Source organism: Varanus komodoensis, unplaced genomic scaffold (assembly GCF_004798865.1).
Source record: "Varanus komodoensis strain SLA01 unplaced genomic scaffold, ASM479886v1 scaffold5, whole genome shotgun sequence".
Classification (NCBI taxonomy): Eukaryota; Metazoa; Chordata; class Lepidosauria; order Squamata; family Varanidae; genus Varanus; species Varanus komodoensis.
This window is the reverse complement of record NW_025336087.1, coordinates 49609313-49621819: the sequence shown is the minus strand read 5'-3', so window position 1 is coordinate 49621819 and position 12507 is coordinate 49609313. Positions and strand designations below refer to the sequence as shown.

At 42.5% G+C, this 12507-nt stretch overlaps 1 protein-coding gene across 1 annotated transcript in view; it reads left to right on the top strand.

Annotated features, from left to right (window-relative positions):
* The first annotated feature begins 724 nt into the window (after nucleotides 1-724).
* MAMDC2 (MAM domain containing 2) overlaps nucleotides 725-12507 on the top strand; it is a 58471-nt gene continuing 46688 nt past the window's right edge. The window contains exons 1-2 of the mRNA XM_044446871.1: nucleotides 725-763; nucleotides 1103-1216. Coding sequence (XP_044302806.1) covers nucleotides 733-763; nucleotides 1103-1216 — 145 coding nt within the window. The 5' untranslated portion in view covers nucleotides 725-732. The remainder of the gene's footprint in view (nucleotides 764-1102; nucleotides 1217-12507) is intronic.

Here is a 12507-nt window from a genome sequence, read left to right as displayed (position 1 = left end):
AATTACACTCACCCACACACCCCTCCCTGCAGAATACTGAGCATTAAGGGAAATGCAATGTATGCATCCTGACAGCAAACGAAAGTCGTCTGGAACTGAGAACTTGTCGCCTTCGTTGGCTTATGTTCAGGCATACAGACCCTTAGAGGTTTTGTCCTCGGCTTCCATCACCACAGGCTGCTTGTCGACTGTCTTAGCAACAACTTCTGCTCTTTGAACAGTGAGAGAAATCCCAGCCCTTCTCTTCTCTCCCCCCCCCCCCCGCCCCGGCAGGAGCAACTATGGGACGACGGATTGTGCAGCTGTTGCCAGTACCGGTTAAAGAGGAAGGGGGAAGAGAAGGAGCCCCGCGTAGAGGTTGCACGGCTCTCCGCACAACTCGCAGAGTGTCCGCTTGGTCAAGCAAGACCTCCGAGCAGTCCCTCTCTCCACCCACCCGAGCCTGAGACCAGCTGGCGGGCGGGCGGGCGCGCTCCCCTCAGCCTATCCAGGCTCAACCCTCCCCCAACCATACCCTGTTTAACTGCTGCTACTGCTGGTCCCTTTTCAGTGTCCTGCCTCTCTAAGTCCTTCATTGGCATGGCAAGCGCGCGCTTCATTTTGTAATTAGCCTTATTTTGGGGCTAGCAGCCTCGTTCAACCGAGGCGGCCGCTCTCCGCCCCCCCCCCCTTGCATTACCTCAGTAGCACCAGAGAGAGCTCCGCTGCTTTTTCCTCCTTGCGAGGGCCACAATGATCCTCCTCTGTCTCCTCAGCGTGCAAGGTAAGGGGAGAGAAAGAGGGAGGGATGGGGCAGAAGCCGAGTTCCCCCGTCTCCTGCAGATGTGGATTGGTGCGGGTTCCCCCAGCCGCCCGCCTACCCACCCACCCTGCTTGGCTTTCAATGCAAGCTGTGGACAGTGCCTTCCTCTCGGCCCTTTCTCAGAAATAGCCAAAGAAGGCAAGTGAATGCAACAGGTTGCATCCTTGTAGCGTTGTGCTTGCACTCGGGCGTTAATCCAAGAGCTGCAGCGCCTGCTTTCCTGAAGAGCAGACTTTCTACGCCGCTGTTTTCATTCCCCGTTCGCCTTGCACTGGAACTGAGCTCGCATTGTCTCTCCAGTTCTGCAGTTAGCTGGGGCCGTTGAACTCTCTGCCGGCTCCTGTGCCTTTGAGGACAGCACTTGCGGCTACCAAGCAGATCCCGCATCCCTCCCGTGGCGTTTGAACGTGGAAGGTGAGGATGATGTTTTTCCTGCATGACAAAGATGGCCTTTGTTTCATGAATTTGACGGTCAAAGTTTAATCTGCTAGTGGGTTAATCTGCAAGTGTTTTCTTAAAACCATGTGTTTCCATGGCAACTAAAATCTTTGCCTTGACTGAGTTTACAAGTAGGAAGCAAGCTGCGAGCCAATTTTTTTTAAACTCGTCAATGGCATTTTGCCCAATCCCATGTGTAGTTACTTGGAATGAAATCCCACAAGAAATTCTGTAAGGTCTGTTCCCAAGTATTTATGTACAGAGGGACTACAGGGGAGATGCTTAAAGAATGGCATTATGCCAGTATTGCAGGCAGATAAGTTGAAGAGGCTCAGAGCACATGCTTTGCACGTAGAAAATCCTTGCTAACTCAAGTTCAAAGGGTGTTGTGACAGGTGATACAAAAGACTTCTGCTGCCTGCGACCTTGGAAAGTGTCTACCAGTGAAAGCATACAGTGCTAGGTTTGATGAACAAATTCTTTGATGTAAGAAATTTGAGAATACTCTTGTTGGATCAGATCAGAGCGTCCTTTCTCCCTCACTGGCCAGTCAAATGCCTCTAAGAAGCCTACAAGCAAAGCATGAAGGCAAGAGCCTGTTATAAAACAACTATTTATGTTCATATGTTTAGAACTCAGATATCAATATATAGTGTTGTTATCACAATGCTTTTATATCCCACTTTTTTCCTCTTGTGAGGAACTCAAAGCAGCTTACAGAGCTCCATTTTATCCTCAAAACAACCCAATGAAGTAGATTAGGCAGAGAGTGAGTGGCTGACCCAAAGTCACACTGAGCTTCATGGCCTAGTGGGGACTTGAACCCAGATCTCTCAGGTCCCCAGTCCATCACTCTAACCAGCACAGCACACTGGCTCTTTATTTAGTTAGTTTACCCTATTTATATTTGGTCTTTTAAAAAGTTATAACAGCATCTGATGTGCGGTCTGGCTTCAGCGAGCCAGTCCCACAAATTTACATGTACACAGTTCACATCCATTTAGTAAGTATGACTTGCACTCAAAGTTGTGCACACTCTCTGTGTCATTGAAAGCTGTCATGCAAAGAAGAGAATAAGAGCCTACAGCTTTTATAGTGGCAAAGTCAATATGCTCTGTTCTGTTTGAGGAGGAGGAAGAAAGGAAAGCATCATAAAGTATCAACATCCCCCTGCAGTCAAGTGATATAGTCCACTTTTCTCCCTCAGTAGCGTGGCCCTCCTGTGAAACAGGATGATGTGCCCACCTCAGACAATAGAGTGGAACAAGCAGTGAACTGTGCCACTTTTCCCACCTCTGCCAGGAGGGCTTGTTGCTGCTGTCCTATTGCCTCCAGTGGGTGCCCTACCTACCACCATGGCATTTTCTGCACACACACAGAGAGAGCATCTAGTGGAGCTCTCCAGAAGAGCCAGTTGTGCCCTCTGTCTGTTGTCATAGCCCTTATTTTTGTTGCTGCTACATCAGCTCTATGAAGAATCACATGGTTGGAAGAAACAGCTGCAGAGATCTCATGAGACAGCTTTCACAGCCACTCATTCCATCCACATGATTTTACATAGCGCTGATGCAGTTGTGGCAAATGGAAGGGGCAGGGGAATGTGCAGTGGGGGGGGGGGGGAAAGCGGGCATGATGTGCAAGCAGAGACAAGGGGACCAGTGTGGCAGCAAAGGGCAAGATGAAGTGGTAGCAGAGAGCATCCACCAGTGCTGTGCTTCGGGACTCTAGCATTCTTATAAATCTGTTGTGTGTGTAGACCAGCACCCAGATGATGTGAAATTGAAGTTAGGCAGCTCTCTGGAGGACAGATGTGTCAGTGACTATTGGTGGCCATGACAAGTAAATGGGAAGGTTCAGGTTAACAGATGACAAAACATGGATCGGAATTCCTCTGGTGCAAGTTTATTAATTTATTTCAAGCCTTTCTAGATTGTTGCAATAGCCACATGACTCTCTGGACAGTTTACAGCAAACAAAATACAATAAAACCAAACATACAAATCTATAAAGATTAAAAACCAAATTCATTAAATAAAACATCAGTTATATCAGGTAAGTAAGTTAACAGTGAGAACAAACTGTGTTTTTTCTGGCAGCATATGGCTGATCTATTTTAGAAATATATATTATAGGGTGCAGGACCCTTGGCCAGTCCCTCTCTCTGCTTTGAGAGAGGCACAGTCTTCAGCATGGAGAAAGTGAAAATGAGCAGAGGTGGGATAATGGTATCAGTGGGCATGGCCATGCCTGTGGGGGGGGGGGAGCAATTTGTCCTGCCACCAAAGATTTGTTCTGTACTCCTATTGAATCAGATGGAGACTTGGTCTGATTGAACAGAACTCTTTTAATGTTATTAAATAGGTTGCATTGAGTGCAAATAAACTTTTATGTTGACCAACCTGTTGATCAATGATGATGATTTCACACCTGGAAAATTGTACTTGATGATGTTAACATATACAAAGGCTGCGTAATTAGTGACCTGCCAAGTCAAGTAAGAAGTAATGTGATATAATAGCCTTAAGTTTGAGATGGTACATCCATGGTTCAAATCTTGCTATGGGCAAAGATTGTGTGATCCTAGGCACTCTGCTTGGTCATCCATTTGCAGTTGGAGGATAATACTACATCATTACCACCAGAAATGTATCAAAGGATAGGTCCAAGGCCAAGGTGAAAAACATTTTCAGCCTGAGGGCTGGATGCCAATCTGGAAAAGGTTCTGTGGCCTGCATTCCATCTTGGGGTGAGACCAAAGACAAACTGACAGAACCAAAGGCAAAATGGATGGGGACAACAAAGCGGATTAGGGCACAATCTTATGTGCCCTTAAGAGATTTGCCTGATGCTGACACATGCTTTTCAGTGCCAAGCCAAAACCTTTTTACTTTCCCAGTGTGTTAAGGTTTAGATTGAGGTTTTCAGTGGGTTTTTATTGGATAGAATGGATGCTGTGCTCCACTTTGTTTTATTGTAAGACCATCCTGAGATCATTTGGTAGTGTATTGTATACAAAAGTTTTAACTCAAAGAAATAAAAATAAATGCGTGTTTAGATAAATTCCTACAATGTCTAAAATTCCTGTCATGAGCTGGGGTCCCTCCTTCATGCATTCATAAGTTACAGTCCTTTTTCCTTGCAAAGCATTCTTTATTGACCATAAAGCACAAAGCACCGAGAATGCATCTCTGAGCATGCACAGAGCAGTTTGTTGAATCCAATCTAGTACACCTCCAGGAACTCTTCATATCAGCATGCCTGGGCCCCATCTTTTTAGGAAGGGCCTTCTGAAAATGAGCATAGCTCCTCTATGCACTCTGATTCTCTAATTGGGTCACCTTCCTCTGCTGATATCACATCAGTGGGTGAAGAGCTGGGGCTGCCTGATCTTTGTCTGAGAAACTCCATTGCTCCAAGTCTCTTCCTGCGAGCTGTACATCTTGGTTATTCCCAGGGACAGCCTGCCCACCTGGGCAGCCTGGCCTTGAGATAAGGAGCTCCTCTTCTCTCATCATAGTGTCTCGGCTTGGCCCACATCACCAGACTTCCCTCGGTTCTGCTTCACATTCCGATTCTGATTCTTCTGAAACACAGCCAGCAGTCCTTGAGAATGAGTGCCAAAGCAGCCATCTTTCTCACTCCCAACAATTCCCTAGTTAACATTCATCTATTTGTAGAATTCGTTTTGTCTAAACATGCATAGGATTGTGCCTGATTGATTTTAAGTAAGTAGGACAAGGCCTTTGCATATCTACCGAGTCACAAATAAGATTTCTCTTCATGTCTACTGTCAAGCAAGACAAACTTTGCTCAGAAAAAGTAGTTTCTTATGATGACTCTGCTCAGAGATGTGCTTTGCCCTGTTAAGCACTGAAAAAAGGAGGGGAAATTGCTGCTTTCAGATCAGCTGCTGATAGGAGACATGATCTTTTCCCTCCATGGCAGAGAGGGAAGGCTCAAGGGAAGAAGCCACTAGAATTAGTGTTGGGGAGAGGGGCTTTTATCAGGTCTTTTACCCAAAGGTTTATCTTCCTGGTCTAAAGGTTGCAGCAAGGACACCACAACTCTGAACCAAAGATCATGAAAAACCTTTCTTGCTTTGACTGCTAATAGTGAGGCCCTTTAGCCAAATGGGGGGAGAATTTGCCTGCCTGGCTGGCATTCAGCCATGGCACTAAAACCAACAGGTGCATTCCTGGCCACCTTTTCCTGCTTTGAAACAGGAAAGGATGGAGGACAAGCTTGCTGGTTTTGTCCTGCATAGGCGATGGAGTCCCAATTGCCTTGGCACTACAGTGTTAGATAGGCAAGACTAATAAAATACATGCCAGAGGTGTCCATAGAAGGAAAACACTTCAGAAAATACAGTAAGTTAGTGATTCAATCTGTACCTTTTTCAAATAAAAATCTTTAGGACATGGTAACAAACTATTATTACCTGTTTGGATTTTTCTCTTGGAAATATTGCATTATGCCTTTAGTTTAGTAACATCTTTGGCTGCCATGCTTGATTCATCTTTTTGAAAAAAAAGTGATTGACATGAAGCCATGTAAACTGAATTAATCCTACACTACCTGTACACCATTGGGTACAGCCTCTATGTGGCCACAAGCAAAATGGTGTATCTAAGTCAACATGATGCAGTATTAGATATATTGATTTCTGCTTGTAGAAAAGAAAGTAATCAATTTTTTTTGCTGTTGATTTTTTTTTGTGTGTGTGCTACAATATTTTGTTTTATCTGGAAACAGATTGCCTTCTAGACTTGGTACAGTTAAGCTTCTGTCATTGCAGCATTTCTTTGGAAACTCTCCCAAGCTAACATTATCTGCATTTTGATAGGACAGTTGGCTGTGAGTATTTCAATTATAACCACTCCAGCACTTACTAATTCACTTAATAGGTAGCACTTTTGTAACCATGAAATAAATTGTTCCTAAGCAAAATATCACTTAAAAAATATTCCATTGTGGGATAATGTTGAATTTGGTCTAACCAGCTTTAGATTTCAGGCATGTGAAATTGATTTGACATGGATGTTAATCTGCTGTTGATTATATAATCAAAATTTTGGGAAATGGTATTTTCCAGGTCAATGAAGGTGTCTTGTTCAGTTGGGACATATACTGGAATTCATTGGCAAAACAAAGCCACTTATGACTTAAATAAAAGAATAAGAAAATGAGGGCTAGGTGGTGTAGTAGTTAGAATATTGGACTGGGACAGGGGAATCCCAGGAAGGTTGGTGTTATAAGATCTGAAGCACAGTGCTATTGGACAAAAAAAGGTATGCGATAATTTACATATGCAGATATGTGCATAATTAGAAATAATTACTAAATTATAAATTAAAGTTTATAGATTCTTAATTCTTGCTTGCTTTCAGGTCAGAACTGTGCAATATCCTAAATTATGCTTGCTTAAAAATTACCATCCATGTACCCAAGTACCCTTGGTCTTTCAGATGTGGGGGATGGAATGCCTTGGAAGAGCAAAGAGCTGTGTTAGCCACAATGATGGGGTTCTTCCTTGGCATGCCAGCCCAATCATACACAACAAGGGAGTAATATATATATGAGGTTCTTTGTACCTCATCGTTGCAGAGAGCCCTGCTTTAAACTTTTCACATCATTTATATGCCTTCCCTCACAAAGGATGTCAGAAGGTATATACTTGGATGTCTATAATTTGCCGTAGTGTAGATCTTCTTAATATGCCTGTTCACATCTGTTACCACCAATTAAAATTTGCTGAAGTGCCTATCTTTATCAGTTAAAACTATGCTTGTTATTTGGAGTTTCTCATTACCTCAGCCCCCCCCCCCCCTTATCGCTTCATACGTGTCTTGAAGGTTATAGCTGCCTAGACCTATCCAGGAATCAACCTGTCTCCTTCTGCAGTGCACCCTTTAAACACGTATTAAGTGCAAACTGTACATGTCAGACAGGCAAGGGAGATTGTGGGAATGTAGTGTAGATTATAATGACCTGTGTTCTTAGATAGGAAATTTATACAATATCTGGGGAATAACTACTATTAAACTTAGTGGGGTTTACTTCTGAGCAATTCCTCATTCATTCGTTCTTCTTCTCCCCCTATCACCAATAAGCACAATAACACTGGGCAAAGACCTCAAGACCAAAAACTGTGTTGACCTACCACCAACACCATTCATTCATTCATTCATTCATTCATTCATTCATTCATGGTAGCTTCTGGGATTCTAGAACATATTTTTTTCAGTTCTTGGATTTTAACTTCCTGAAATCTTCACCTGTTACTTGCAACAACAAATTTATATAACCTTATCATAATAAAGTACCAAAATGCAAAGTTGTGTACATTTATTAGGGCTGGCTGAAAACTGTAATAATGGCATTACCTAGTTTTGGATTTGGGGTTTTTATTTTTCATGAATCAGTTTTTGCTTTTGTCTTTTCCCCTCCTTAAATTACCAGTTAGCAGCCCCAAGTTTTCACTCGAGAAAAGTTTTCACATGTTTAAGATTACATAGTAAATTTGATATAATCCTGACCATTTTCCCCGCCCACAGTTATCTTTCTATACCCAGTTGTTTTCTTAACCCACATAATTTTCTTTACCATCTGAGCCACTATAGCCATGTCCAGGACTGTCCCCAAGACATTTTGCTACCTGTGTCGGAGCAGTAAATAGTACCTGTTTGCCCCAGTCCCAGGGAAGAGCACTGTAGAATTCAAAGCCAGTCAAATTACCTTGGCCTCTGAGACAGAAAATCTACTTCCCTGTGAGTGGCAATGCAACAATTAATAAATTAAATCAATATTTTGCTATTTTTTCATGATGTCTCAAAACAGCTCTCTGTGGCAGCTGCTTTCAGGTTTTAAATGTATTCTCTGTGTGTGGTTTTAAAGGCCCTATCTCTCTATCTTGTAAGGATTCCCTTTTGCTTTTAACAGACACAAAAGGATTATGGACAGGAGAAAAGAGGGCATTACATTTCAGAAAAAAATCCTCAGGCAGAAAGATTCAAGGGAGGCAGTAGGAAAGGGAGAATATATGCCTGCCCGCCCCCTACGATCGGCAGCGGATGCCCTTCTCCGGGAACCCTCCGTGAAGGATATTAGGAGGGTGAATACCTGGAGGAGGGCCTTTTCTGCGGTGGTGCCCCACCTATGGAATGTGCTCCCCAGAGAGGTCCGCCTGGTGCCATCATTATTTGCTTTTCGGCGCCAGGCGAAGACTTTTTATTTAAAAGTTATTTTAACTGTTAATTTATTATTATTGTATTTATAGATTTTAATATATAGCCGAGATGGTACCAGTTTTTAAATTATTGATTGTATTTTTATGTTTTATGGATGTTGTGAGCCGCCTCGAGGCTTTGTTGCAATGGGGGCAGCATAGAAATGTTTTAAATAAATAAATAAATAAATAAATAAATATGTGGGCAAAAGTCCTGTTAGTCCAGGGGGGTTAGAGATCATCAGGAAACCTGCACCTTTATTTCAGCAAGTGCTATTTTGCTTCAGTTATATGAAAAGCAACATCTTTCAAAGTAAATTTCTATACAATGGATTCCACTTCATAAAATATTACTATGCAAGTCTTTAACATACCACAAAGCATTGTTGCCTTTAAGCACAAGAGATCAGGAAACCCCTTTCTTCCTCTCACATCTATTTACCTTTCTCTAACCTAGTATAAACTCCTCATGCTAAGAAGGACCCATGCACACACCAGAATCTGGGCACATGGATCATGGAAAAAGCAGGAGCACTTTAAACAACCAAAGAGTTCAGGCAAGCATTGTTCAGGACAAGGCATGCCTTACCTTGCCCCAAATCCAGACATTGCTGCTCATTTAAACCCCTCTTTGCACACAAGTCCACTATTGTTTCCACATACTGCTATAGTAAGGGGCCTGGGCCATCTTGGAAGAAATAATGAAAAAAGCTTCCAGCAGATGTGTCAGTGGTCAACATGCCTGCTCTTCCTTTTGTCAGGGCATTGCTACCTACTGTAGCCCAGAGCACAAATGTAATGCCTGCTGGCAATTGGTTGGAGAGGTCTCTGCAGAGTCAGATACAGTCTAAGAAAGCTTTGTGACTGTAGTGCTCTTAGTTAATTTTTGGACTCTGGACTTAATGCAAATAAAAAAGAGTTTGTGGAAGGAAAGGTGGCATTCTCTAATTTAGGAGGCTGATGCCTTTATGTTACGCTCCCTATTAGTTTGCCAAGGAAATGAGTCCTAAGGTTTCCTTGAAACTGGAAGTCTACTGTATTCAGAGGAGGAATTGTATTAAGTGGTTAATCCATCAGCTGTGTCCCTACCTGGGGGACGACTGCCTAGCGACAGTGACACATGCATTGGTTACTTTCCTGATTGGACTACTGTAACACGGTCTACGTGGGGCTGCCCTTGAAGACAGTCCGGATACTTCAGATGGTGCAAAATAGAGCAGCCAGGTTACTGATGGGGACGGGGCGTTATGCTCACATAACCCCAGTCCTCTACCAGCTTCACTGGCTTCCCATCAAAGTCCGGGCTCAGTTCAGGGTGCTGGTTATCACCTACAAAGCCCTTAACAGCTTGGGACCTGGATACCTGAAGGAACGCCTGCTTCCTTATTTGCCCTCCGTCCCCTTGGGATCGGCAGCAGAGGCCCTCCTCCGGGAGCCTTCTGTGAGAGACATCAGGAAGCAAAGTACCCAGAGGAGGGCTTTCTCTGCGGTGGCACCCCCTCTGTGGAATGCGCTCCCCAGAGAGGTCCGCCTTGCGCTGTCCTTATTTGTTTTTCGGCGCCAGGCTAAGACCTTTTTATTCAAACAATATTTTAACAACATATAATTATAGGTTTTAATTGTGCAGCCAGGGCGTTTCCGGGTTTTATCTGTATCTGTATTATATTTATTTGTGTGAGCCGTCCCAAGGCTATATAGCAAGGGACGGCATACAAAAACCTTTAAATAAATAACAAATACATAAATGGTGACAGTGAGATAGCTCTGAAGATCTGGGGCTCATCGCAAAGATTCTGGGGCCCATGCCCATGTAAGACATAATGCTGCCTATAAGTCCCAGTTCTACTCCCCACTTGATCACTGGGTGGTCTTGGGCCAGTCACTGACTCACAGCCTAACCTTTACCTCACAGGGTTGTTGCTAGGATAGAATGAAAAAGAAAAGAGGAGGATCATGGCCTGGTCTTCATAGAGGACAGGAGTGATGTGCATCTAGCAAATCAATCACAAGAAAGTCACTCTTGCAAGTTTCTGAAGCATTTCTAGGGCTAATAAATTGATATAGCAGGTTCACTTTCAAATACGAAATCAAAACCTATTGTGGGGCAGAAGCTTGACTTGCATGTTAATAGGATGTTACCAGGATGCTATTATACCAAACTGTATGGAATCTGTACAAGTGCCTCTTATTTTACTATAAACACACCCATACGGGATGCTTTCTACTTATACAGAAAGACCTGGATACAGTCCTCATGACTGACAAATGAATATTGGGCATGTTGGTTTCTTATATAAAATTAGGCAGGAAACTTTCATTGTACATTTAAAGTGGTTATAGAAACCAACAGTTGCCGAAATGTGTTCAGGTACTTGATGGAGATGACATAATCCTCTGGATCATGCTTTAACCTCCATTGCCCTAAATAGATAATTGAAATCACATGGGTGGATAGGTAATTTGGCTCCATTTTTAAAATTAGATTGATTTGGTTTTGTTTCTTTTTTCAATTTGATTGGTGTCTGCTAAAAAAAAAGATCAGCTAAAGGAGCAAGAGCAATTCTATACATGTTTAGACAAAAGAAAGAAAGAAACCCCTTATTATTCCCAGCATGCCCCATGCAGGTTGGGGGATTGCTGGGAGTTATATTTTTCTCTGTCTGAACATGGATAGGATTGCACCCTAAGTCAGCCTTCCCTAACCCGTTGTCCTCAAGATGTTTTAGACTTCAGGACCCATCAGCCCCAGCCTGGCTAATGATTAGGAATTCTGGAAAGTGTAGTCCAAAGCATTGTAAGGGTACTAGAATGGAAAAGGTTGGCCTAAATAATTGTTAAAAACAGAACTTAGGCATTATATCCTACTTATTTCTCAAGAATTTCATGATTACTTTATTGTATTTTTTTATTCCAACCAATAATCAGCATTTTCTGGCTGGATTATGGTTAGAACACTAAAATGCTAGACAGAAACAGCAAATATTTAAAAAGGCTGCAATACCATTATGTATGCAGTATGGGAATTTACAACTTTGAGCCTCTCCTCTCACCACTAATTTACAGCAAAACACTTTATGAAATGTGGAACAATAACTAACATAACCAACACACTAAGAATAAAAAATATTATTTAGAGTTCTAGCTTTTAAGTGTTTCTAAGATAAAAAGATACGTTCAGCTCTGCTAAAATAGATATTAATACTGAGTCAGCATTTATACAGAACTATTTGTGTGGGTCTGACAAATGACCTTGCTGCTTAGTTGTGAGTTATAGATGTTATATCTATAAATGTTTCCAGGCTAAGGGCTGGTCAAGTATCATGTTTGCTGAACCAGTGCTGCCAGTCCATACTCAAGCTGTGACAATCATGACACTAGTAACTTTTAAGCTGGAATATTGTTTTCTCTGCTTTAAAATAGATTTGCATCCTTTAATATTGTTTAACTGAGTTAAAGTCTGTGCTTTTAAACTGATTTTATGTTTCAAAGTAATCCACACTGGGAACTGTATTTGGTTGAAAGGCAAGTAGAAATAAAATAAATGCACAATCCCAGATATTAGACAAAGGATATTTCCAGATGGAGAGCCCCTAGAGCTGGAAATCAAAAGATATTGTACACTTATTCTATCTTTTTCTCCCTAATGCAAAGAAAAAGAATGAAAGAGATGGTGGGTAAACATGGGAAGGTTTCAAATAGAAGGCAACATCAGCAAGGCCTAAAATGATTTGAATTGGACTATGCAATTACACAAGAAAAATATCACCTGGAAGCACTCCAGGAATTGTGGGTCAGTGCATATGGCACACTCTAAAGCAGAAAGAATAGCTCAAACCACCCAGAGGCATCTTTTCCTTAATTTCCAATTGAGTATTGCATCATCAACTCTATTTGGAGTCTGGCAGAAGGAAAGAAAGAAGCCACAGAGCAGCCAGAGAGGCAAATGAGGCTCAGAAATGGCTGTGCCTGTTGCAGTAGGCTGGGATTGCTGGTGGGAAGGAAACCTGACTACCTCAGCTTTACAGATACGTGCCAACTTCCC